This window comes from Mixophyes fleayi, chromosome 3, assembly GCF_038048845.1.
Source record: "Mixophyes fleayi isolate aMixFle1 chromosome 3, aMixFle1.hap1, whole genome shotgun sequence".
In the NCBI taxonomy this organism is placed as follows: Eukaryota; Metazoa; Chordata; class Amphibia; order Anura; family Limnodynastidae; genus Mixophyes; species Mixophyes fleayi.
In genome coordinates this window covers 171,161,072-171,188,633 of record NC_134404.1, presented here as the reverse complement: position 1 = coordinate 171,188,633, position 27,562 = coordinate 171,161,072, and the positions used below count along the sequence as shown (strand labels likewise).

Here is a 27,562-nt window from a genome sequence, read left to right as displayed (position 1 = left end):
TGGTTGACCATTCAACTCACATCAGCACAATGGCAAAAGGGATCACAGACCTTGAGGGAAACATGAATGCACATGTAATATAATATAACATAAGCAATTTTTGTCTGGCTTACATATATTGGTGTGACTTCAATGATGGAGAGGACCTGCGTGTGGCTTGGACAGGTCCTATTTATAACTTCTGGTGTGTCACTGTAGTGCTACAAATATTAAAATATTGCATAATACTGCTCTTTTACAGTTTTTATTACTTAATTTTTAAATGACTTCATAACTGTTCATTGAACACTTTCCCATCATTATACTACAAATACTGAGTCAGGTATGCATGAAATGATTAATCTGCATGACTTACATGCACACACCATGAAATCTTGAGGGGGAGAAATCTGGTTCCTTCTGCTGTCTGTCTCAGATGGTGATTGTTCTCTCGCAGCTTCATCAGATAAACTGCTCTGCCGGGTAACATAGGAATGTTGGATGGAGCACTGTGGCAGGACGGATGGGTCTGTACTGTTGCACTCCTTGCTGCTGTTTGGACTTTCTGAAATGGGGTGATCTGTACTCTCGCAGGTTGAAGGGGATGATTTAGCTTTGAATGGTCTAGAATCCCCAGAAAGTTTCAACTCAAGGTTCTGGATTTTTAGCAAACACCAGGTTTTTAGCTCATTCACTAAGGACACCTGAGAAAACAGACATGTAATTCATCGATTAGTACTTCAGCTGTACTCTAGAGCCATACCTCTCCTTCTTAAGATAAAGGGACCTGACGCACTCCGCCGCAATCATCTCCGCAACTTCCTATTGGTTTCCTATGCCATAAGTTCTTACAGCCAAGGATCTTTCCATAATGCTCTGCATCTGCCCACTTCAACGTGCTCAAGAAAATGCTGATATTTGACAAAAGTTAAATTATAATTTACCAGACACTGAAAACTATATTTAGTGCAGAACACAACCTTTTTAGGTATATGAAAGGAGACATAAAGCTGAAATAGTAGGAAATACAGTACTTGTAGCACTTAATTCATACATGAATTTTATAATCAAAATGTTTTTTTTCCTAATAGACAGTTTAAGATTTAACGTGTAAATATCATGCACTGTACAATGGATTGTAGAGACTAAAACAGTGTAGTTTGATAAATTACAACTTAGTTTCACCGAAGGGGAAAAGAATACAGTATAAAGAGAAAATCTAAATAAAAGTAGAGATTATTGGTATACATAGAACAGAGCATTATGTAGTGTAACCGCACTGACTGCAGGAGAGAATAAGGTAGCTAAGTACCCTTCAATTGTGGAAGGGAACATAGCTTTACCTAGCCTCACATGCATGTCTCCATGTCATAGTTCACTTCCAGAGTAGTGGAGTCACCCTGAATACAAAAAAATTAATATAAACTTGTCCCGTCTCTACTGATTCCCCATTTCCAGGTTAGTGGCGAATCCCTGCCAGTCACTCACTCTGTTGTTAGTGTTTAATAATGAAGCCAAGTGCTGTCTTCTCCATACAACAAAGTTTCACAGCTCTACCCTCTCTCTCTAGCAAGGTGCTTTTGAAATGCAGGAAAGCTTAGTCATCCATTGTCAGGCCAACTGCCATTCACAAGCCTGCTTACACTGATTTCTAGGTAACAGAACCTCAGCCCTCAGACTCAGCAAATGTGCACAGCTCTGGCTCCCTCCAGCCCATGTTTAGAACTGGATTGTCTGGATCTGTGGCAGTCTCTCGCTGATTTTTTGCTGTGAAGTGGAGAATACTCAGGGTAAGGATTACTTTCTTTCTTTTACTGTCAGTGGAACATGCTGTGGAAACTTGGGGTCACTGTGTTTGTCTTGGTCATTTGATTATGTATGTACTGTATGTTGGTGATTTGATGTCGGGGAAGGTGTACTGTGTGTTTGGATATTTGATGATGTGAATGTTGTAAATATACTTATGGTTATATTGTGTTTTGAATTGTTTAATACCCAGATGTTGTAAAAATGTAAACAAGTAGTTAAATATAACAAACAACAGAAATGAGGTTAAAAACAGGGCACAATATCTGCAGGGGGCATGCAAATTAAGATGAAGGTGCACTGCAGATTTAGGAGTGGATGACAGGGAATCCAGATATATACAATGATGCATTTTTGTTACAAGATCAATATAATTGGTAAACCACAACCTTCTGCTCACTCACAATTGCTCTCATGTCCATCAGGATCTGGTAATTTCTCTCCAGGCTCCTAGAGGTAAATTTATCAAGTTGAGGGTTTGAAAAAGTGGGAGATGTTGCCAATAGCAACCAATCAGATTCTAGCTGTCATTTTGTAGAATGTACTAAATAAATGATAACTAGAATCTGATTGGTTGCTATAGACAACATCTCCAATTTTTCAAACCCGCAACTTGATAAATTTACCCCTTAGTCTTTTTCCTTATTGCCTATTTCCCTGCTTCCCTACGGACATTGTTTCAACTTAATTCTACTTCAGTTCTGTACCTCTTGGACTATATGTCCCATCGCCTCTGTGTTGGTTAACTCCAACCCACTTACTCACACGTCTGTGCTGTTCTGGCCATGTCTGTGTTATCCATGTCACAAGTTTATGATCTCTCTCTGCCTTCTTACATGAATTTGCCTGTCTATATATAGTAATGTCTACTTGGACCTGGGTTATGGGTTTTAGAGTTTCCAATTGCATTCTACCCATGACATTCCATGTCTCCCATCATTTCTTTCCTTGAATTAATTCCCTGACTTTTCCAGACTTCCCAACATTCAAAGAAAAATAAATGAAATAAAAGGCTTACTGTCCTTACTATTACATTCTAACCCTTTCTTTGTCTAGCTATCACCATATCCATATACATCCATCTTTCCTCCTTCTGCTCTACTCCATCCTGGTTATCTATTGCCCCACTCATTTTCACTCTCTGTATAATAGTTATTGCATAATCTAGAAATATCCTCTCTGTAATCATATAACTTCTGCTTGATCTGTCCTTGCTTTGGTCCAATTCTATCCTCACCTGTTCTGACCCTGCTTGTCCTTATATTTCCCATTAATAAAGCACACACTCACTGCAGGTTTACCATACCAAACCTTCTAGGCTTACTCCCATACACACAGCATTCCCATATATTGCTCATTGCTAGTAGGTTCATTTAAGTAATACATGTGATCTCACACAGTTCTGTCAGACCCCTATGTACACTGTAACATAGCTCTAACAAGTTACTATATATTGTTGTGTTTTCTCATTATTATTAATTTATACATTTTGCCATTTGGTTCCATCAGCTCATCAACCTCACATTGGTTAGTTACATTTTGTTTAGTCCTGACTCAAAATAGCCAACAGACTTGTGTGTAACACATTTCTAACGCCTCACTTTCTTCACTGTGCTCAGTTCCACAGTCGCTTAGTCAATCACATTAATTCAATCTCCCTCAGAGCTACTCAATCCTTCATTTGATCAGCACAAACCTTTCACTGGCCATGTAGTTCATGCCACAATTCCAATGCCTAGTGGTTCATGTCTTTGTAACTCCTCATTTACTCATCCTTTAATTGAACACCTCCATTTTTAATACACCAAAACCCCTTATGGTACCTGGTTCTATAATCCCTCAAATAACTAATGTGGTTGAAATAATTCAACTTTGTTCTTTATTGATTTTGTAGAATGTTTATTTTCATTACCCCTCTTCCTAAACTTATTTTGGATCACCCAGTTCCCCTTAGTTCACTTCTTATTTCTCAAATAATGTGTTGTCCATGTTCATTCTATTATTTCCTCATGTTTTATCATACACTGTTCACCTATTGGCACCACAGGTTCAGGCTTATGTACACATCATTTTACAAGCTGGACAGCACCAGTATTCAATTCTTGCTTGTGCTTCACCTTATACTACCTTCCTTAAGCTAGGTACACACTACACGGTTTTCGTCCAATAATCAGCTAAATCAGCCCACATACGACCGCTCGTTCAAAAGTCGGGTCAGTGTGTGCAGTGACACGATGGTCGAAAGTCTGCCCAAATGGACGATTGTCGCCTCATTTGGTTGGTCGTACCGTTTAATATTTTCGTTCCAATCTCGTTTCCGCTGTGTAGTGTGTATAAACTTCCGACCGATCCACAACAGTGACTACGAAATTACAGTCATTGCTCACGACAACATGGCTGTAAAAAGTCGCTAAAGGGACGTTCGCTCTTCCATTTATCGTCCTAAACAAGGCTAGTGTGTATGCAGTCCATGGACCGAGCGATCGGAACATCGTTGCATGTAAAATCGCTCGGCATAAAAAGTTGGTGGAAAATTCTGTAGTGTGTACCCAGCTTAAGGCTATCATTCATGGTATCCATACCCGGTTTCTTGATGTTTACTCATTCACATCTCATTCAGTAGTTTTAAATTTTACAAATTTTCATTTCTCCTAAACCATTCCCAATACCTTGTAGTCGTATATAACCATTCCTCCTTTGCCATTGTCCCATATAATTGAATATTATAAAGTCCTTTGCTGCTTTCTGGTTATCTTCTTTATCACTCATAACTTTGCAACTGCTACAACTAGGACCCATGTATATTGATAGTTGTTGGTAAGGAAATGGAGACAATCCTAAGTCATACTTGACTGAGGAACTAGTATCATATAACATTTTGACTTCCAGACATAGCACACACATATATTATATATACACTAGGAAGTAAATTTTTCCACATGTACAAATCAGGTTCATATCTACGGTATACTAAACTTTTGTACCTGGCGTTTTTCTACTTCATTTTTCTGTACATCCGACTCCTGCTGAAGGCGGCAGACACATTCCGCCCTCTCCACAGACATCCGCTCAATCATTAGTTTGTCCAGGACCCGCAACTGCCGAGAGTTTAGTAATAAAGCGAGTCAGACCCTATGTACTAGATGCTTTAAGCAATACAACCTACTGTAAACGGACAGTGTTATTGTATCACACCTGGTGCTGGGTTTTGCTGTCCATCTGTCCTAATTTTGCATTCATTTGATCTTGCACGGTGACAATCTCTGCCTTTATTTCCTCTTTCGTGGCCTCCAACTGATTCTCAAGTTTGCTTATGAGTGGCTCACAGCGACATCCATTGATGGGAGCCTACCAAACAAATCAACCATGCATTCTAAAATGTATTTATGCTGTGTTGTAGTAATACAAACCTGGACTTATTTGTTAAAACTGTTGGTAGTTTACTCTTTCAATTCAGAAGTTTTAACATTCAGAACTATTTATATTATGGCAAAAGATCATCATCATCTATTTATTTATATACCGCCACAAATTCTACAGCGTTGTACAGAGAACTCATTCACATTACACCACTATCCTTATATCTAATTGATATAGTGGATAAAAATGGGAACACCAAGCATATTAAAAGTAGGTGTGGGAGGCCTTGTCAGGGTCATGTATGAAAATGCTGGTCTGCCATGGTTGCCTATTATTATGGCTACCATGGCTGCAAGAGAAGACCTCTGTGACTTTGAAAGAGGGGTGTTCGTTGGGGTGCATTTGGTTGGAACTTCAGTAATCAAGACAGCTATGTTTCTCAAACAATAGTGTCTAAGGTGATGTCAGTATGGAGCTCAGGAGAAACAACAACGTCAGCAAACGGAAGTATAGAAGCATGATATCTGCACATGCATTTGGAATGAAAGGTAAAACATTTAACCAACCTGTCACACAAGTAGCCAGTTTCATTAAAATGTTCTGAGAGTACTCCATAGAGTGGAATGTCATAGTCAGGTTTCAGTCCGTAAATCGCGTACCACACCTGGCAATGCAGGTGTAAGAGTTCAGAAGTACAAAGAGCACAGACGACTGACTACCAGGCAGTAGGGGAAGATGATCTGATCAGAACAATCATACTTCTTCATGTTATCAACCTAAATAACTCTAGGGCCCTGATTGCTTGTTTCCAATAGTGAAAATGCTGGTGGTACCATAATGTTGTGGGGGCACATCTTCCTTGCATTGTTTGGGAGCAGTCATTTCCTTAGTACAATTAAGTAGTGACCTTGCCTTCTGTGATTCTATTCATTCCATACTGCAGCATTTCTTTTCTAGCCGGTGGGGTGTTTCCAGGATGCCAATACCCCAATTCAGAAAGCATGTGTTGTTGGCCAATTGTTTGATGAGCGTGACACCTCATGTTATCCAAAGGAGTTGACCACCTCATCACCAAATCCATATCCATTCAAGTATTTCTGGGATATTGTGGATCGACGCCTGACACAGCGTTTTCCACTGCCAAAAACTGGGAGAAAGTTGATGGTCTTTCTTGCAGACAAATGGTGCAGCAATCCTCCTCCACAGATCATCCAGACATTAGTGGACTCCCTGCCAAGGTGCACATAGGCTGTGCTGGCTGCATATGATGGCCCAACTCCCTTATGAGACTTTATATTGGTGTTTCCATTTTTTGCCCACAATCTGTAACTGACCATTAGATTGAAAAAAATTTTGGGTGACGTATATTTTATCAAATAAATTATGACATATTAAACTGCTTAGATCTCTATTGCCTGTAATTTTTTTTAATTGTGTCAGACTTAAACATGAAAAAACTTGGTCTAGGGTTAGACCTACACAAGAGATTTTTGTTGCTCAACAATGCACATCAGATAGGTTGCATGATCTGTAACCAATGATCCTCAATTAGACCTGCAACACATACAAATTTCTGTCAACGGCCCTACTACAGACTGACAAATTGTCAGGTTACCATGATATTATTGTGTCTCATTTGGTGTACTGAAAGTCTTGCTGTATTGCAAGCAGCATGCAACTGAAAGACCAAAATGTTGCATGAGACAAAGCACCTTTGCATGTGGCTTTTGTTTGCAACAAAACTCCCAAGGGTAACTATAGCCATGTTTATCAAATGTTATCAATCATTTAGATACTGGACTTGTACTGTGTTTATTCAATTTGGTAAAAATTGTAATGCAAGTTAGAAATTAGCATTGATATGATTCCTACAACATATGAATGTTTAATAGAATATCTGGACAAACCTCTGGTTACTGTTGAGCATTATTGGGGCTCATGTAGAGTTGAACGTAGATATGTTTTATTGCACTGCACATGCGTACGCATACATCCATATGCAGAGTTTGTCGCTAAGACTCCTTATAACTGGAGAGGCAGATTGATTAAGGAAAGGTTGAGTGTAGGACGAGTACAGTAAACACGTGTAATTGTGATTGACGTAGACTTGGATGTAGACACAGCCGTACCCCTGCGGTGCTGGAGGGCTGATACAAAGATGGTGATGATGATAATAATGGCAGCACTAGCAGGTTGCTTCTGATTGGCTAAACTGCATGTTGACCTGTCTAGCTGATCATACTTAATCATTAGCAGGGCTGCTATATTATATGATGTTGCAGCTATCATTTCGCATTACCTAATTGATATTTTTATTTGGACTCGGAAAAAAGATTCCCATTTGACTTTTAAAGGGGAAAACAACAGATGTTTATATTTATATAATGTTGTGTATAGGGCACTACCCTATTTGTGTACAATGTGACTTTCGCATTTACTACTAACACTGTCAAGTAGCATCTCTACACTTTCTCTTTGTTGTACACACTTGTAAACGTGGAGCATATATGCTAGTGATCTACAGATAAATGCGTACGACTGAACATATACACGTAAATGTACTTTTCATACATGCATTTTTTCCTGCTTACGTCCGGGGCAAAAATATCCAATTCTACATGAGTCCCTTTATCTTTTATGGAAAAATTTCACAATCACCAAGGCAAACAATATAGCGCCCTTTTTTTAAAATAGGGGCACAAATAAATGTAAATAATGAACTCTACCCACATGCATTATTATTTATTTAACATAAAATAGCAAACAAATGAAAGTTAGTGTTCTATTAACAGAACTAAGCCATTGCAGTATGCTCTAAGTATAGTATAAATTCACACATGCTGCTGGCCTCTCTAACATGCATATATTTTTGCGTCAGCCCACAGGTCTGTAAAACGCTACCTGCATAACCTTGCCATCCTTCCCCCTGTATAAAGTGTAAAGCTGGTACGCCCTGGCCTCGTGAGGAGGAACAGGTGGTGAGGGGCCTCTGTGTTTGTTCTTTCTCCTGTGATTATGACTGGCTTGCTGACCACCACAGAAAGGTTGTTGATCTGCAGGTGATGTTGGATCTGAAAGAGCTGAAATCTAAAGAAATATGAAACAATACATTATACTTTGTGGGGTCACTTGCCAAAGAGCAAAACAAACTGTACAACACACACAGCACAGGGAACACACATTAAGAATCATTTACAGATTTGTCTAGCTCTTCCTACTTAAATATCTACAGTTCAGGTTCTGTTCAGTACATTTCTCTGAGGTCACCTTGCTTAAACTCTCCTTACTGATGTTTTTCCACCACAATTTTTTTTTATTATCCTTGGATCACACCCGCTTTTGAACACACAACTATTTAATTTTCAATCATGTTTTGCAAATCTCTTTTGCCTCAGGAATACATCCATTTTTATAGAGCTTATGCATTCATCCACACTCCACACTGAATAAGATGGTCAATAATTGGTCAATAATTTGATCACTGCTAAATTTACAAATCACTACTCATGTTAGTTCTCTTGGCTCTCTGCTGTATTTCACACTGTTAATCACTCACTTCTTATACAAACGCTGCATTCTCTGTGTCGTAATGACAATGTCTTATTCTAATTCTATTAAACCACTGCTTGTTTGTCTCTCTGGATCCACCTTCTTTCTCTTTCCTTAGTCCTAGGCCCTCTGCTCTTCTCCATCTACAGCTGTTGTCCTGTAAAATTAATAAGCTCTTTTGGATTTCAGTATTATCTCTATGCACACGGCTACATGCAAAGGGGGTTGAGGTGAGAGGTGGACCCAAGGCTGAAGCACCAGATAGTCACACTTTTGATCTATTTATAATAAATATCAAATGGGACTTATACTTACTCTAAATCCTTTTCTCTGAATCCAATGGGGGGCATGCGGTATAGAGTTCGGTGACTGGAGCTTGGCAACTTTAAATTTACAGGCATTAACCAAGCTCCTCCGCTATACCCCACTGGCACTCTCTGGGACTTCAGTATTTTTCTAACAAAGCCCCAAAGTACAGAACCAGGTGTACAGAACAAAAAGAAGAGGAGAGAACAGTGTTGTCTCACTATAACAAGGATCCTAAAAGGTATAATGGTAAAAAACAAAGAACCAGAACAAAAAACATAAAGGGAGGGTGTACAGTAAATTCTATATTTTAATTCATTCATGGGGCAAACTAACACTGTGGAAGTTCCAAATCTGTCCCTAAGGGAGGGTACACTTCGAAGTCGCAGTGACAAGTTTGGACACAAACATATTGAATCTATAGAACTATGTGCATGTGTGCACCGATGATTAGGTGGCCACCCTGCACAGCCAAGCTGCCCAAGAGGCACTAACTGGTCTAGTGGAATGTGCCCTCACATTTTCAGGGGCAGGCTGAACTGCCCCAATGTAAGCCTAGCGAATTACCAAAGTAATCCTCCTGGCAATGGTCTACTTAAGTGGCTTTCCAGACTCTCTTTTGGACATTGTAAAAAAAAAAAAAAAACTAGGTCACCCATCCTACGTAATTCCCTAGTCCAACATACATAGGCTCTCAAAGTTCTAACCATGCCCAGAGAGCAAAGAGAGCCCTCTTCCTCTGGAGACATCCCATTCTAAGGCCGAAAAATGAGATCTACAAGACAGAGCCCCAGCTCTGAAACTCGCCTAGGCATGCAGATTTCCAACAGGAAATTAGTCTTCCAGGTAAGAAATTTTAGCACCACTGAATTAACTGGTTCAAAAGGAGAATGCTGTAAAGCTGTCAACACCAGACTGAGATCCTATCAAGCAATTGGGGATATGAATGACGGCTGCAAATGCATCAATCCCTGCAAGAAGGTCTGCATTTCAGTTAGTAGAGACAGCCCTCTTGGATTTTATTTCAGAGAAAACTGAGACCTGAACCTTAAACCAGCTGAGTTTTAAACCCCCTTTCAGAACTTCTTTTAGGAACAGCAGTAATTGGTCCAACCAGAAGAAAGAGGTAGGAAACCCTTTCAATTCACACTTCTAAACCCTGTGGTAATTCTTGTCCGAATCAGGCTTCCGAGCCTTAAGCATGGTGTGAACCACATAAAAATGATGATTTAGGTAAACTACTACCATGGCATTATGTGATTGAATCTTGATGGTTCTTCCTGTGGTCAGAGGCTGCTCTGAATTCCATTAATTGGATACTGGAAGAGCCGAGGCTTCTTTAAGACTCTGGAACCTGTGCTGAAACATGACAGCCCCACCGTCTACAAGCTAAGCCACAAGAAGAGCAATAGACATACCTTTGGAGAAATGCTGAGACTTGTTCCACTTCAAAATCAATTTGATTTTGAAGTCCTCGAATGGAATTGTGCAAATTGCACTGCCTGGAATTTAGAGACTATTTTTCCCAGGATCTTAATGCACAGATGAACCTACACCTGCTGCAAAGTACAGACAGGAGGATCTTGTCCTCTGGTATGAACACCCTTTGCTGATGGGTCAAACAGAAGCCTGAGAAAGGGTCAAATTGGATTTCCTGTAGTTGAAGACCCAACCACGAGCCTCTAAAACCTGGGCCATCTCCTGAATATGAGCATAAAATCAAGGATCAGGAGATTGCCTTGATCAGAAGACCGTCCAGGTAGGATATGACCATCACCCCTCTGGAATTGAGAATGGCCACCTTTACTGTCATGATCTTTGTGAAAACCTTTAGCTCTGTTGCTGAAACCGTTTAGGATGGTACTGAACTGTCAATCTGAGAAGGCACTGGTGTACGTCCCGGAGTGGAACATGCAAATATGCATCCTCTATGTCTATGGACACCATGAACTTGTCCTGTTCCATGCTGCTGATGACCAAACGCATGGACTCAAACCTACAACTGAACGTTTAACGTCTTCAGGTTCAGAATAGGTCAAAACAAGCCATCTGGTTTCTGGAATAGGAAGTACTGACTAAAAGGTTTCCCTTAGGACAAAACATTTTGTCTCGTCTCCGGCAAGATCTCAGGTGAGAGAGTGTCTGTGCAGGGATTTCAGAGATCTATAATGTATCCCCAACTTACAATACTTCTCTCCCAGGCATCTGTGGTGCAATTTAACCAAACCACTGGACAAAGAAGTGAAGCAGAGAGGCTCCCAACCCAGGAGTTCACAGGTGGTTGGCCTGTGACTGATTATTTAAGGGCTTAGGACTGGAAGTCTAGCTGCCCTAGCATTAGGCTTGGACAATGATTTTATTGAGTTCAGGATAGAACAGGACCTCTACAGATTATGGGAGAGACTCCAGGAGCCTCTTGAATTCTGCATCTACCTCCCAGGTCTAAAGCCAGAAGGCACAATGTGATGCTGAGGTTGAAATTGTATCCCCAATGAGCACCATATTAATGAATGCTTGAGCAAGATACTCGGAGGCCGCATGGATATACTCTACCAGAGAAAGCAAATCCAATTTTGGTCTGTCAGATTCCATACTCTCCACCACCCCTACTGATTAAAGCAGAAGCTAAGCTGGGTCTAAATGATGCACCCACACCCCATTATAAACAGTTTTAAGGGTAGCCTCAATTTTCATATCAATGCTAATGGTGGTAGGTTGGGATAGGTGAGATATGGGCGCATCCAGCTTAGGTAGATTTCCCATATCCTTGCTTCGAAGGGGGATACAGGGTCTGTAATCTTCATGAGATCAGGTAAAGTCAGTCCAGAGCCTGGGCCCACAGGATTTCTATAGCAGCATGGAGTCATTCTAGTAGCATAATCATCTGGGCCCCCCATATCCTTCTCCAGAAGTATGTCCCCGACAGTAATATGAGTTTAGCAAGCACAATGCCCCTGACCATACAGAGACGAAACATGAACAACACAGCCTGCTGCCAACCGGTACCTCACCCCAACTTGTGTTTTCTCCAGGAGAGGCTCAGGTGAATTTTACACAGCCGAACTTGCCTCAGCCAGTGCCACAGGTGGTCCTCCTCACTCATGAGAGCCGCACAGCCCAGGGCCCTGGAGTCTGCATGTCTCTTCCTCACTGCAAGCAACATGCTGACTGCCCAACTTTTCTCCCTGCAGCATACCAATGAGCAGTTGCAGCTGATAGCTGACAGCTGGATCTGCTCTGCGGCTTAGGACTCCAGGATGATCAGGACGAAAATGAAGTTGTTTTAGAGGTGGAGGGTTCAAGGCTTCTGAGCCAGGAGATGACTTTGGGGAGATTGCTGCTAATCACTTTACTAGTCCACAGTGGCTGCAGTATAGGGGTCAACATGACTAAGGAACTCACAGTGCCCAGTTCCAAACATGTTTAAGAGATTGTGGAGAGGGTGAGTGAGTATATAAACATTATTAACCCATGTGCATTTATAGTTTGCACATGTGGAGCTGGACCATGAACAGGGAGCCACAGTTTACTTTAATATGGAAGAATTTAATATTTAAGACTATTTTTTTTAAGTGATGGATGATTAAGGAGTGGGGACCACAGCAATTCATCTAGCTCTGGGGCCCTGCATTTGAAACCCTTATTTATCTATATGGATAGACTAATTTTCCTTGCAAAACATGGCTTGTCAGCCTACATTGGTTGCCTTCACTATATTGAATACAATAATAAAATTACTAACATACAAAACCATTACCAAAATAACACCGACATGCATCTGACATGACCCTCATAATTCTTTGTCCATTTGTTAGGACCCAGTGTTCTTTTATTACTGTAATTATTCCTAATTGTAAAGCTCTGTGGATTGTGCTGGTTCCATATAAGTAAAGGTTAATAAATAAACAATAAATGAATCCATCCATCTCAAATATGGAGGTCATTTAGAAGAGAACACTCACTATACTCTGCAAAACACATTGGTTTGTAGTGGTACATTGCGGGTAGATGTGCCCAACTAATATCACTCTAACTTATATGGTGATCCAGTGGAATGAGGTCTATGAGTAAGCAGTGTAATTATATAATGCTACTCTAATAAGTAACACCCCAGAATTATTGAGCTTATCACTTCAAAGATTATGCCTCAAATTGCTAAAATACTGGCTAACAGGTAACTACAACCCAAGTGACGGAGTATCTTCTTGAACCAGTACAAGGTTCAGTTCATCAGCTATAATTCTAATTCCACTACCTTATGTATCAATTGTTCCCCACAACACACCTTCTTTTTCATGTCATTGCATGTTTTGTTTTGTTTTGTTTTTAAATCAGAAAAAAAATGTTAGTGAACGTTTTTGCAAAACTATTCATCCTAACAAACAAAACTAACTAAACCCTCGCAGGTGCTTCAACAGTGCCATGAAAATCAACGGGAAGCATAATAATGACAAAACCAAAAAAACATTGAGGGGCATATTCAATTGTCAGCGGAAACGCCTTCCTCAAGCCCTCCACTAGATATGGAGCGATCCTCCACCTACACCATATTTTTTCATATTTGTCAACCAAATTACGACTTGTGTACATATATCTTTCGTAACCAGCAATATCATTTACAAGATCAATCCAGTCCCTCAATGTGGGGCCCTCCGAAGCCATGCATCTCCGGGCAATCAACATTTTCGCCAACATAAACAGTTTGGTAACAAGCAGTCCGCTAAGTTTATGCGTTGTCCCTACCAAGCCCAGACCAAACAGACAGACTAGGGTTAACAGACGGCACTCTCAGTCCCAGCTGTACCAGGCAGTCCACAACCAACCTTCAAAATCGAGACACCACCGGGCAATTCTACACCATATGCCAGAAGTCACCTCTCAGACTCCTGCACTTGGGGCAAAGGGCCACCTGGCCCCCACTAAATTTAGCAAACCAGAGGGTGAAGAAGTAGAACGAAAACTTGGATTTGACGAAATCTAGTAGATGCAGTGACTATATATGGACTCTCAAGTATATTACTCCAGTGTGTGCTACCAACTCTACCCCCCCCCCACCCCACCCACCCCCAGGTCAGCCTCCCAGGTGTCTAGTGCCCAGTATAGCCAACTGCACCTTTAAGGGGTCCACAAGGAGACTCAGGCCGGCCTCTTGAAACTGCGAGTCTAGGGCATGTCTAAATTGTAAGTATATAAAGAAATGGCTCCTAGGGAGTCTGTGCAACACCTGAAGCTGCTCAAAAGATCGAAGAGTCTCATTCTTATACAATTGCCCAATCTGGTGGATTACGAATTTGCACCAGGCCCTCTCCCCTCCCATCTTGATCAACTCACCAAAACTGGTGAGTATGTCTGCCTGCCAGGAGAAACTTGGTCCATTAATGTGGGGAGCCTGTCTGAAATACTAGAAAATCATGCAAATCACTGCCATCCCGAGACAGCAGCCACGTCCCAATATGTGCTAGCAGACAGTCAATATAGTAGAGGCGGAGATTCAGCAGAGAGAGGCCCCCTGTTCTCTTAGATCTGCATAATGTGGCAAATTTAATTCTGACCCTCTTACCCGCCCACACCAGTGACTGTTGACTGTGCGGAAGAGAGATTGTGGAATATAGGTCGACGACTGCTGTAAACAATATAAGAATTTCTGCTGGAGGATCCTTTTTAAAAAATTGACTCTGTCAGCTGCTGTCAGGAATGCATTGGCTTTTCAGATAGTCAAACTGCGGTTGAATATTACACTCAATATAACAACTTATGTAATTGGAAATCCAAGAACCTTGAATTTGGGGGTCCATTGTGGGGGTGACTGGAGGGCTGGATCAGTCGAACAGGGTCCCCTGACTGGTTATATACAAGACTTATCCCAACTGACCAGGGCCGTAACGAGGGCTGTGCGACAGGGGCGACCGCCCAGGGCGCAACGCTGAAGGGGGGCGCAATTTAGGAATATTTTAGGTTAGTTTGGTTAAAATTGAGGGATAGGGGGTGGCATTTGTCTTTCTCGCCCAGGGCGCTAGAATTCTAAGTTACGGCTCTGCAACTGACCAATAGCCCATAGTACATCCCGAAAACAGACTACCCGCAGGAGAGCCGAGAGGGAGTAGTGAGTATCCCACAAAAACAATAAAATTTCGTCAGCAATGGTGTCCATCCTGGGTCCCTCCTTTACCCCGCAGATAACCGGTTGCCTCCTGATAATACATGCTAACTGTTCAGTGGCCAGTGCAGGAGACTAGGTGACGAGGGGCAGCCCTGTCTCGTACCCCAAACCTAGAGGAAACATGTGAGAAATAAACCTTTTCACACAAACTCTAGCCTTAGGGCATGAGTAGAGTAGTCTCACCAACTAAACAATAAACTGTCCAAAACCGAATTCTGACAAAACCTTTCACATGTACCTATATTCCACGGAGTCAAAGGCCCTGGCAGCATCCAACGACACCACCACTGCCTCGTCCTCCACCAAGTGCGGCAGCTGCAGGTGGCAAAAATGTGTGCACAGATTGATAGCCGACAACCCGATTGAGACGAAGTGCCAAAATCTATGCCAAAATGTTAACATCCATGATTAATAGGGATATGGGTCTGTAGGATTCAGGCAGCAAGGGATCGGTCCTTGGCTTCGGTATCAGGACTATGAGGGCTTCAAACATAGATGGAGACCCCAAGGGGTAAATGTATGAAAGTCCGATTTTTTCAACTCAACGGAAATCGGCGACTTTGCAGGTAAAATTTAAAGCGGCGATGGCTTGTAAAAGCAAGTTTGCCTTTACAAGCCATCGCCGCTTTAAATTTTCAATGCAAAGTCGCCGATTTCCGGCGAGTTCAAAAAAATCGGACTTTCATACATTTACCCCCAAGCCTGATTCATAAAGGCTCTTAAATAATTCCAGTAGACAGGGAACAAAGAACCCCAGGTGTTTCTTGTACAGCTCTATATGAATTCCATCCACATCTGGAGTCTGCCCATGAGGAAAAGAGGAAATAGTGTCACAGGTGAGTCCAAGAACTCTCTGTTAACCAAACTTAACCTGGGCATAAAAATAGAAGCTAGATAACTCAGTAGGTCGCACACGGCATAGTGGACCTTTGAAGCATAGGCATCCTTGAAATAATCATAAAAGATGTTAAAAATCTCTGCAGCCGAAGTTCTTATGTTACCCAGTATATCTATAACCCCTGCTATCACAGTCAACCCCTTCCACGCCTAGCCAAGTAGGCCAAGAACCTGCAATAACTGTCATCCTAAAAGTACTGAGCATGTTTAACAAACAATAATTTATGTCTGGACTTGTCCAGGAGGAAATCTGACCTCTCCCTCTGTGCCACCAAACAAGAGGTAAGATATATATCTTCCAAGTGCGAGGCCTCACTCTCCAGATCACCTCTCTTCAAATTAGATTTCCGTTTAAAGGAGCTAACACTCGATATAAGGAAGGAAAGCCTTTAAGGCATCTCAAATGATAGGGGGGTCCCGTAGTCATATTCATGTCAAAGTACCCCTACCACTGGGATACTAGAGTGGCCCCATCCCCCAACAAGGTTAGCCAGAAGGGGTTGAATTTCCAATACACTTGGCCTCTTGGGGCATGCAGATTTATAGTGAGAGCCAGGAGGGAGTGGTCAGAGATCCTCCAAGACAGATAATCGACATCAGTGACAGCAGGTATCAGCGTCCTAGAGGTCAATCCAGGAAAAAGCATCCGCCACACATCCTCCAGCCTCATCTCAGCTATTAGGCCAGCAAATTATCTTTCAGCGGGCAGAGAGCCCTCCGGTTCCCACCACTTATCGACATAGACATCTATAACAGCATCAAAATCCCCAAAGCAAAGTATGGGGATCTCAGGAGACAAAGAAATAAAGTCCCTGCATCTTTTGAGAACTTCGCTATTATAAGGGGGTGGGATACAGGTCCTGAGTGTCAGGCGCCGCCTCTGCACCCCTCATAGGTGCCGGAGACGAACGCCTCGTTCTTCACACTTGCGTCCCGTTGTTTAGCAACAGGACGTAATTCCGGGTCTTGATAGCGCAGCGCATGCATACGCTGTGCATCACATCCCGTTGCTAGGCAGCGAAACGCCGTCTTTCACAGCTTGTCGCCGGTCAGCTGCGTTCTGACCGCCAGAAACCTCAAGCTCCAATCAGGGAACACCTTCCTCTATTTAAACCTCACTCTGGTGCCATTACGGTGCCAGAGTATTGGTTCACACTGCTCCAGCGGTCCTGTTTGTAGATTGCTTCTTGGTTACTGATTCGACTGGTCTTTAACTCTCCCTGTGGATTCCGTTTCGTACTACCCTGCTTATTCTGGTTTTGACTTGGGAGTGCGTTAGACTCCACGCCTCCCTGTTTAGTTGCGATAATACCAGTCTATGATCATTTCTGTGATAACAACGTGACACTGAGAAGAATCAACGGGGTGGAATTAAATGTGTCTTTTAGGAATATGTATCTATCCAATGAATCCGTAGTGACTTTAACACAATGTTGACCCTTTTACAGATAAGAAGGGCAACCCCCCTGGAGTTACAGGTATGAACTGCATGGTAGACCCACTCAATCCATGGCTTCTTAAGTGTCAGCAGCCTAGCCCTCACCAAGCAGGTCTCAGTAAGACATATTACATCTGCTTCATAATTCATTAACTCTTACATGACCAAGGACCTCTTCACCTTATCACTGAGGCCCCGAATGTTCCAGGTCAGGAACCCACTATTTATCTTCCCACTTGCCATAACACTAGGGAATAGCCCAATAGATGTGAACCGCCACCCACCAAAGTCCAGGTATTATTTGAGAATACTTTGTTAGCAAAAGACACAACACTGTACCTAAAAGTAAATAACAAAAGCCCACCAGTTCCTACCAAACATGCCTTCATCCTGGATATCCAATCCCAACCTAGATACACTTGGATTCCACAACAACAATAAGCCTTCCACTCTAAACAGACCTAAACAGCTATCCCATCGTGAAGGGAGAACTATAGAAATGTTACAAGGGGAGACCACAAGCCCTAAAGCAAGGGGCCCCCTGCCAACTGTACCTACAGTGTGATTTGCGAATACGTCTTACCCTCCCAGGTGATCTACAAACGAAGGGAAGAAAATATACTATCAATATCTCATGCTATCTATTCCCCCTGGTGAGACTAACAACTATACGCTAATCTAGAATAAAACATCCCATCAAGGAAACAGAGAAAGGAGCAGTCAAGTTATACAGGTAAATTAAGGCATAAAACACCCATAGAGCACTATAGCATACATAAAATATCAGCATCGGACTGGCCCAGTGGGGTCCCGGGGAGATCCTCGGTGGGCCCCACTGCCCGATGGCCCCATCCTCTTTCTCTAGGGGGCGGGGTCAGAATGCGATCACCACGGCCCCCACAGAGGAAGACATGTAGGAGCATCCTGTGCTGTTCAGTAATGCAGAGGCGTTTCCTGCTCATGCAGGAACTCCTCCCTGTCTCTGCTGTGCTCTGATTGGCTGACAGTCACTCAGCCAATCAGAGAACAGACACCCCCTACCCATACTGCCATTGAGAAAGATGGAGATAGCACTGCAGGAAAAGGTACATTTATGTGTCTGTGTGTATGAGAGAGAGAATGTGTGTCGGTCTGTTTGATAAAACAATAAAAATAAGAGCCATAAACATCAGACAAGAGCCCCAGGCCAGGCACCATGGTAGTATAAACTGTTGTGTACTGACATTAATCTAATTGTCTGTAGAGTAATTGCACTAGATGTTATGCTGCCACTTAGTAAGTGATAGGTGGAATGTGGATGCTGTAAATTAATAAAATTGACTGTACAGCCAAAGCAATTTAGAAATTTGGACTGTGGTGTTTAGGTCTGTGGTTCAGATATTGTGACATGTAAAAGGCCAGTAGATTTATTTGTAGCAGTGCACAATTTTGTGAAGTGAAACTTCTCTGCCGGCACTTAGTGAAAAGCCATCACAAAAGGCAAATGTTCACTCATGGCTCATCTTTTAATATTTCTTGTACCTATCCTTTTTTCCCCAAACAGGAGCCCAACATTCCAGGATCAAGACAAGCAACTACTGAGCTTAAGACACCAGGAAGTGAAAGCAGAAAGAACAGGTAGGAGAGAGTAGGTAGGACTTTTCGGACTTTCCGAAAAGTCCAGAAACACTGGCACTCTTTGATTTTCAAAAATTAAAGGGCTCTTGACCGGGGCCAAGTGGAGAATGGCATCCCAAGCTTTATAGTGCAGAATCCTGGCAATGAATGTTCACAGCTGCGTCCCTGCAGGTGGAACCTGAGACAAGATATGAGGTGCCCTCTCCACCGCAAACTGGGCTGTGAACTCCTCAGTACTGAACAGCTGGATCAGCCATGTTTCAATGAAAAATTCTGGGTGGGCGCCCTCTGCCCCCTTCGGGAGGCCTTCAAAGCTTACATTGTTACACCTGAGCTGACCCTTAATATTTAACAGCATTTGCTTAAATGATGCCATCTGCGACTACATACCAGCTATCTGAAGCGTGACAGGAGCTGTGGTATCTTCTAAAATAGAGATACAGGCCTAATATTCATAACCAAGTCCTGTCTCAGCAGGGATAGGTCCACCAGCAACTCCCTAATTTTATCTGTAACCTTCTTCTCAGAGGTGGCAATTGCTTTCAGCACTTCCTGGAGGGTGACTTTTGGTTCCACAGGAAGGACAGAGTCCCCAGGATTCTGGGATGTCTGGGACCCAGATTGTTGTGCATTTCCTGGAGTATTGGTGGAGTTTAACCTTGCAAACCTCTCCAACCTGTGCGAACTCTTGAGGAGTAGGTCAAGTATGTATTCTAGCAGCTAGGAGAAAGGGCATTCTGGGAGTATGCCGGTGTTGTTACCTCCAGGGGTCTATACTCCTGCTGTAGCAGCTGGTATTTGCATGTTGTCCACTACAGGGGTCTCCCAGACGAAGAGATGCCAGTCAGATAGCCGGCCAGGGAGGGGGCCACACCACTAGAGGGGGAAGGCAAGCAAAGGAGTGACCCTCACTGATCGTGCCAGGGAGCCGGTAGGGGCACATACCACAACCGCCAGCAGGGACTTGTCCTGTAGAGCCTCCCCAGTCCAGATAACGCCGGGCACAGAATAGTGGCAGGAAGGCATTACTGCCGCCTATCACCGGGTCCCTCCCCGCAAGATACACCAACAGATTCAGAACTCCACAACAGGCCAGTCAACCAGTGGAGCCCCATCAGTAATAGCCATCCAACTAGGATGTGTGCGGCAGGAAGAGATAGGGCAGCCACGGGACACCAGGGTATGTAGCAAACCTCTCCCAGCGTTGGCATTAGCCGCAGCTCTCCGTCCTGGCCACCCCCAGCAGCCAACAGCGCAGCCACACGATCCAAGTAATATCAGGGGTCTCCGCCATCAGAACAGACAGGTTAGTTGGCAACACTACTGTAGCAGGATTGATAAATGGATCAGACTGGAAAGCACCCAATCACACATCCTATACCATGCTCGATTAGTTCCACCATATTATTATATGTTTCGTTTTTATCATAATCGCCTAAATGTACAGTGTTATGTAATATGTTGGACGATAATTATAAAGGATAATAATAATAAGGAAAATTAGTGATACCATGTGGAACCATGATTTGTTAGGAATGGGGAATGAGAAATGTAATAAAGGTCCCACAGAAGAAAATGGGAAACCTTGTTTTGTGCACACTACAAACAGGCCAAAATAAATTTGGGGACTTGTGCACGAGTATCATTTACAGGTTCTTGTTTACCCCCAGTTTTTTAGCAAATTTCCAATTGCAGGCCTGTGAAAGCAATTTTAGCTGAATGCCCTCTGCTATTAAAGATTTACCTAGAGTAATCTTTCAAGAAGAAATGGTCTTGGAATCTAGAATTCAATAGTGGTCAATAATATGGAGGAGTTAATCCTAGTATTCAGAGTTATTGCAATCAGATAATTGAGAAAGAACATCCGCTCTAAAATATTTCAAACCAGGGTGAAAAGTCAATAAGAAATTAAACCGAGGAAAAAAATGCCTAGCAAACATGATGGTGGTTCAGTAAGCAGTTTGGAAACAGATTCTTACAAATTAGTGATAATTGGAAAGAGTGCTCCATAAAACATATGCATCCACTGTTCTAAAGTAAATTTCAGAGCCAGGAGTTTCTGTTCCAAACAAGTAATTCTTTTCTGCAAGAAGTTTTTGGAAGATGAATCCACAAGGATGAATATTATCGGCTTTGTTGCACTATGACAATACCACTGCTATTTCGAATTATAAGGATTGGTGGAAAAGAATTAGGGTGTTGTAATAGTGGAGCGAAACAAAAAACATTTCTTTATGTGAGAAAAGCAGAGGTTGCATTAGGAGATCACTTGTGGGGGTTTGACCCTTTCTTGGTGAAAGTAGTTATGTGATCAATTGCAAATCGTGTTTTTAAACAATTGGCAATAACAACCAAACACAAGAAATCTCTGTGTGGCTTTGAAACCTGCAAGCTGAGGCCAATTCAGGAAAGCATAAACCTTGTGTGGATCCATAAGAAATCTAGAGAACACAATTTACCATACAAAGGAACATAGGATTGTTCAAAATTACATTTGGCCAATTAAGCATTTTCGTATGTAGCCTAAGATAGGACAAATATGTATTAAGATTAAGTTATTTAAATAGATAACAGAATGCGCCGTGGCCTGGTCACTCATTACATAGTATGTCTTGCTGCATGCTCTCCGGCCACAAGATCAGATTAACCATCATACTACATGAATCACTCTCTCACAATGGGTTCTCCAGAAGAGATCTAGCTTTTGTATCTGACTTTCTAAAATCCACACATACCTCTTTCTGAGTCAAAGAGGATACATTTTATTAGATATGATAATACAGCCCAAGTTACTCTACATCTTGCAACAAGCACCAGTTTTTTCTCTCCTCTTTGCATTGTAAAATTGATCAATTCCTTTCTTCCTTGGAATGGGGAGGAAAAAGGGCAAAAAAAAATGAAGTGCTTTATGTAAATCAAGGAATTCAGGGGGCTTCCTCTGATGAACATTAAGCTATACTATTATGCCTCCCAAATGGCTCATGTGAAAAATTGTGTGGCAGAGCCCAGCTATCATGACCTCTGTTGGGAACTACTGTGGCCAGCGGCCAGCCATCATACTCCCCTTCGAATCTTATTGTCCAGTGTTTGCCCCTCCTGCTGACACAAGTTATAACAAAAATTGGAAATGCTGCTCATGAAAGGCTGAATGGAGAAGGTGTGAGGAGGTCTTACTAAATTTACTGAATTAATATCACTTACAGAGCGTTCTCTCTGGTTGCACCATGGAATATCTGCCCTGGGACAGTTATATACAAATGGTGTCCTCAAAAGGACTGGGGGATAGATCTTAGCATCTCCAGTTGCTCAACAGCCTCTCTGAAATTCCAGCAAATACAGATATATATATTCCACGCGGTACACCTTACCCTCCCTGTACATTATCTAAATTTAGACGTGACCAGCCTACTCACTGTCCAAAATGTGGTGACCCATGTGGAACCTTCTGCTACCTCCTATGGCAATGCTCTAGAATCAAACACTTTTGGTCTACTTACTGTTCTGCCACAATAACCTTTACTGTCAGTTACACTTTTGCTACTAAATATGTTTAACACATTTTCTTAGCGGTTTACGCTTGTGTAAATGTTGTTTTCTAGGTATTCTATCCCAGCTGACTTATTTTTAGTATTTTATTTTTTCAAGTCAACAGTGCTCCTAGCATATACATTTATATTTATGAAACTTTATAGGATTTATCTGAGTCATGCAGAGGGTTTAATGGCTTTCAATTGTCCTCCATCACCCAAAAAATATTTAACTGTGGTGAGAGGAGATTGTGGTTTTTGTAACACTGATTAGTTGATTGCAGCACATTCCAATACTGCTGGGTGCAGACAGACGGGATGTCTAGTACCTTTTCTTTAATCTTCGTCCTCTTTCCTTTCCTCTGTTTATTCCCTGTGGCAGCAGGTCGCTGTTCATCTTTGCAATCTCCTTGCTTGAAAGCAGCCTGTTCACTACTGTGGGTGTCATCAGCTGCTGAAATGCTGGCCTGAAACAGCAATTATAATGTTATAAATGGAATATGTCACTTATATATTACACATCCTAACTTGGCATTATAATTCTGTGCTTACTAAAATTATATCTATTATGTATTCCTAACAACAGATAACTATAAGAGGTGACCAAATTGCAAGTGCTAAACTTGCATATAATTTACAGATTTAAAAAAAAGGTCTGTATTAATTCCTGGGTCAATCAAATTACTTTGAACAATTACTGGATTCTGAAGAACCCTGTCAATTCTGTATGTGTAATATGTTATACTAAAAGGTCATTACAACCACACTCAATTCAATCTTTGTCTTCACAAAGCACGATGCGACCATTAAAAAGTCAAGCAAGCTTATAGTAAAATGCATACTTTACTGTCTGCAATCTCTTCTCTTGGCACTGACTGAGCTCTCCTCTCCTCTTTCAGCTTCTCTCTTTTCTTTCTCAAGCTTCTGCCACGACTGAAACGCAAAACCTATAGAAACATTTATACTTTTGGTTATAATATACTTTTAATCATTTAACACGTGTTTTTTTCTTCTGGTATTGTCTACAATTTACAGCAGTTGTGGACAACAAAAATGGCTCTTGGTCCTGCAATGGGCTGTGTAATACCTTTGTGGAGAGCCATATCATGAAGCCAGAGCACCAGCATCAGGGCCGCCGAGAGGGGGGGGGAGCGGGTACTAATTACCCGGGCCCGGCATGTCAGGGGGCCCGGGCCGGGCCCTTGCGCTGCTGATTTTTTTTAATTTTCAAATATTTTTTTTCAAAACGTTTTTTTTCCTTTTCTTTTTTTTTTTTTTTTTTTTTTTGGCAGGGGGGGGGGGGGGGGCTCGGTCGTTGGTGGGGGGAGCAGGCTAGTTTAAAAAAAAAACAAAACATACTCACCTGATCGCGGAGCCGGCATCCCTCCTCTCTGCTGCTCTGTGCTCTATTCAGACTGTCTGAATGCTGGGTGTGATGTCATCATGTCATGCCCAGCATTCAGTCAGTCTGGAGCAATGGAGCACAGAGCAGCAGAGAAGACCAAGAGAGGAGAAAAGGTAAGTGAAGGGAGGAAAACGAGGGGGGCACAAAGGGGTTAAAAAACGGGGGGGCAGCATGACAGAGGGGTTAAAAAATAAGGGGGAGCACAGAGGGGTTAAAAAACGGGAAAGCAGCATGTCAAAGGGGTTAAAAACAGGAAAGCAGCATGTCAAAGGGGTTAAAAACGGGGAAGCAGCATGTCAGAGGGGTTAAAAACGGGGAAGCAGCATGTCAGAGGGGTTAAAAAATTAGGGGGAGCACAGAGGGGTTAAAAAACGGGAAAGCAGCATGTCAAAGGGGTTAAAAACGGGGAAGCAGCATGTCAGAGGGGTTAAAAACGGGGAAGCAGCATGTCAGAGGGGTTAAAAAATTAGGGGGAGCACAGAGGGGTTAAAAAACGGGAAAGCAGCATGTCAAAGGGGTTAAAAACGGGGAAGCAGCATGTCAGAGGGGTTAAAAAATGAGGGGGAGCACAGAGGGGTTAAAAAATGGGAAAGCAGCATGTCAGAGGGGTTAAAAATTGAGGGGGAGCACAGAGGGGTTAAAAAATGGGAAAGCAGCATGTCAGAGGGGTTAAAAAACGGGGGGGGGCAGCATGACAGAGGGGGTGAAAAAATGAGAGGGGCACAGATGGGTTAAAAAACGGGGCAGTATGGCACAGTGGGGTTAATAAACAGGGGTCAGCATGGCACAGTGGGGTTAAAAAATGGTGGGCAGCATGGCACAGTGGGGTTACAAAGGGGGGGGAGGCATGGCACAGTGGGATTGAAAAAGGGGGGGAGCAGCATAGTATAGTCTGATGAAGGGGAGCCAGATGAAGGGGGCAAAAACAGCATGGAGGGCACAGTGTGATCATAAGGCATGGCGATGATGAAGGGGCACATTATTGTAATATTGGAGCTGGAGGAAGGCCTAATTATTAATCGTGGATGGTATTGATTTAACGCCAGGGTTGTTTGGAATTATCTAAATGTAGCTATTTTTTTCCAAATAGGGCCCCCAGCATTCCAGGATCCAGACAAGCCGCAACTAAAGAAACATGCAGCCACAGGTGGAGAAAGTGAGAAGAACAGGTAGGAGAGAGCAGGACAGTATGTGAAATGTTGTGATTCTAGTAGGGACAATACCAATTTTTGGTGAATGTTGTGCCCAATGTAAGGTGTAGGCCAAGACTGAACTGTTTGTGTACACACTGCATTGTTTGTATACTACACTGTGGTGGTAGATGTCCTGAAAGTCAGGAGTGCTTGAACATATGTGACGCTCCGGCGAATTGAGAGCCTAGTGGTTTTTATGTTAGCCACGCCCCAATGGCACGTTTGCCACGCCCAAAATGCATGACCACACCTCCCAAAATTTTTGCACCGCCGTTTGGCTAGCTACGCCCCTGAATGCATGACCATACACCTAAATTTTTTTCCGCCGCCGTAAGGCGGCGCAAAAAATTTTTGGGGCTTATTTGACTATGAGGGGGGGCCCCATGAATTTGTTGTACCCGGGCCCTGAATTCTTCTTGGCAGCCCTGACCAGCATGAAGCAGTCACATAGCCTAAACAGTGTTTAATCTACTTTATTGCTAAATACAGACTGTACTCATCTTCAGTGTGATATCAGACACATTGAAGTTGACTGTAGAGAGCTGCACGTTGTTCACCACGGATTTACAGACTTGCCTACCAATCATGTTAAATAAAAAAATAAAAAAAAAAAACACAGCACCATCAGGTTCTATACAAAACAAAGGTTTTTTCACTATTAAGTTTAATTGCCTCCACCCTTAACATATTTCTTACTTACTGATCATGTTCCTGGACCAACAAAAATGCCCTCTCATGTCTTGGCGATTCTTGAGAAGCCCTGTTACTATTTGGATAAGATTATGTATTTTGGCCGATGGTTGGAAAAAAAATCTTTTCATTTTGGTGATGGTCCTTGAGTGGCGACTTGTCCATTCCTCCCATGTTGGGTTTGAGTGATGGACTACAGATGAACCTGTCTCTATGAATTGTTCTACACTTTATCTGGTGTTTTGTTTTCATTGGTTTCCCTTCTATACAGAAGCAACCTGTCTCGCTCGGTGACAAGCTCCAAATGCTTTGCAGTCTTTTACTGCTAAGACACCAAATCAGATGCTCCCTTTTTTCTGGGTTTCACTGTTTTTTGATCAAAGCCCTGACTGAAAACTTGACCTGTCTGGCATGTGACTTGTGGTTGGTGCTCCTACTGAAATTGCCCCTGAATCGCCATTCTATTTACGAGAAGCCGTTTTGTAAAAGTATCTTGTAGGTGGTAGAGCAGCTACCACCTACAAGGAGACTTGCCTGTTCTCCCGGGAGTCCAGGAGACCAACCCGGAAATCATGAGTCTCCCGGACATTCCGGGAGATTCGCAAGTATGAGTGAACATGTACATACACTGGCTTAATAATGAATCTTGTAACCAAAATTACCTAGTAGGTAAATAGCACTTGTCCAAACATCACAGTTTTTGACATTCCAATGGAGTTCTCTGTCTGTGGGAATGAATTTACGAATACTGTACCTGTGGTGCTTTAGCAAGAAGAAGAGCCACATCTGAATTATTGTGGTGTCGTGCAGTGTCCAGAGCAATCTGACCAGCCTAAACACAAAATGTAAAATAGAGAAGGATTTTTACCATACAGAACATTACAAATCCTATTAACGAGGCCCTGAATTACAACAACAAAAAGATTTTTTTTTTTTCCATCTGTATCACTGATTTATGCTCCTCTCCAGCAACCATGACTCACCGCTCTCAACCTTCAATGTAACTATTTCATTCTGCAAGGAGGCCTAAATTCCCTGTGGGCCATTCCACAGAAAGGGAAACAGATATACTCTAAGTCTACCGCATTAAGGAGGCAAAACTCTGACAGCTAATATGTTATAGTATTGACCTGTGGATCCAGTGAGACATGATACAAGAGATTCTATTCATTTTCTTAATGCACAAAGTACAAAGCATTTTAAAAAATGTATAAATATCACAAAAATGTAGCCTTAAGCAGTAATATACTAATAAAGGATTTATAAGCTATACTAATGCAGGATAAGGTTGTGTCAGAGGCATCCAACACATATAACGTATGGAATATAAATGTAGGTGGGGGTACTAGATTACATTTTTTTTTAAAAGAAAATGTATACTTTACACCAAGCTTAGTAAACACCCACACATATACTGCACTGCCAACCAGATGCAGTAATTATTGTAGTTGTGCCAAGTATTCCACTTATTATGAGCTTCCAAAATAACAAGTTTTCAATGCAGATTGTACATTTTTTTTGACATGTAACCTGACAACCAAAAAAAGCAAATATCTATGTTATCCTCCCCTTATTTTCTTAATTTACGACAGATATCCTATTATAAAGGACCCTCTGAATATTACCGACGGCAAG

General features: G+C 42.2%; 1 protein-coding gene across 5 annotated transcripts in view; it reads right to left on the bottom strand.

The window, feature by feature from the left end:
- The window catches only part of ANKRD6 (ankyrin repeat domain 6), a 176,123-nt gene that overhangs the window by 5,386 nt on the left and 143,175 nt on the right, over nucleotides 1-27,562 (bottom strand). For 4 of the 5 annotated variants that reach the window (XM_075202775.1, XM_075202778.1, XM_075202777.1 and 1 more), the window contains 7 exons: nucleotides 26,682-26,759; nucleotides 23,482-23,586; nucleotides 22,969-23,106; nucleotides 8,047-8,232; nucleotides 4,981-5,133; nucleotides 4,770-4,883; nucleotides 356-683 (listed from right to left, as the gene is read on the bottom strand). In XM_075202775.1, the coding sequence (XP_075058876.1) occupies nucleotides 356-683; nucleotides 4,770-4,883; nucleotides 4,981-5,133; nucleotides 8,047-8,232; nucleotides 22,969-23,106; nucleotides 23,482-23,586; nucleotides 26,682-26,759 (1,102 nt within the window). The remainder of the gene's footprint in view (nucleotides 1-355; nucleotides 684-4,769; nucleotides 4,884-4,980; nucleotides 5,134-8,046; nucleotides 8,233-22,968; nucleotides 23,107-23,481; nucleotides 23,587-26,681; nucleotides 26,760-27,562) is intronic. The other variant, XM_075202779.1, reaches the window with a different exon arrangement.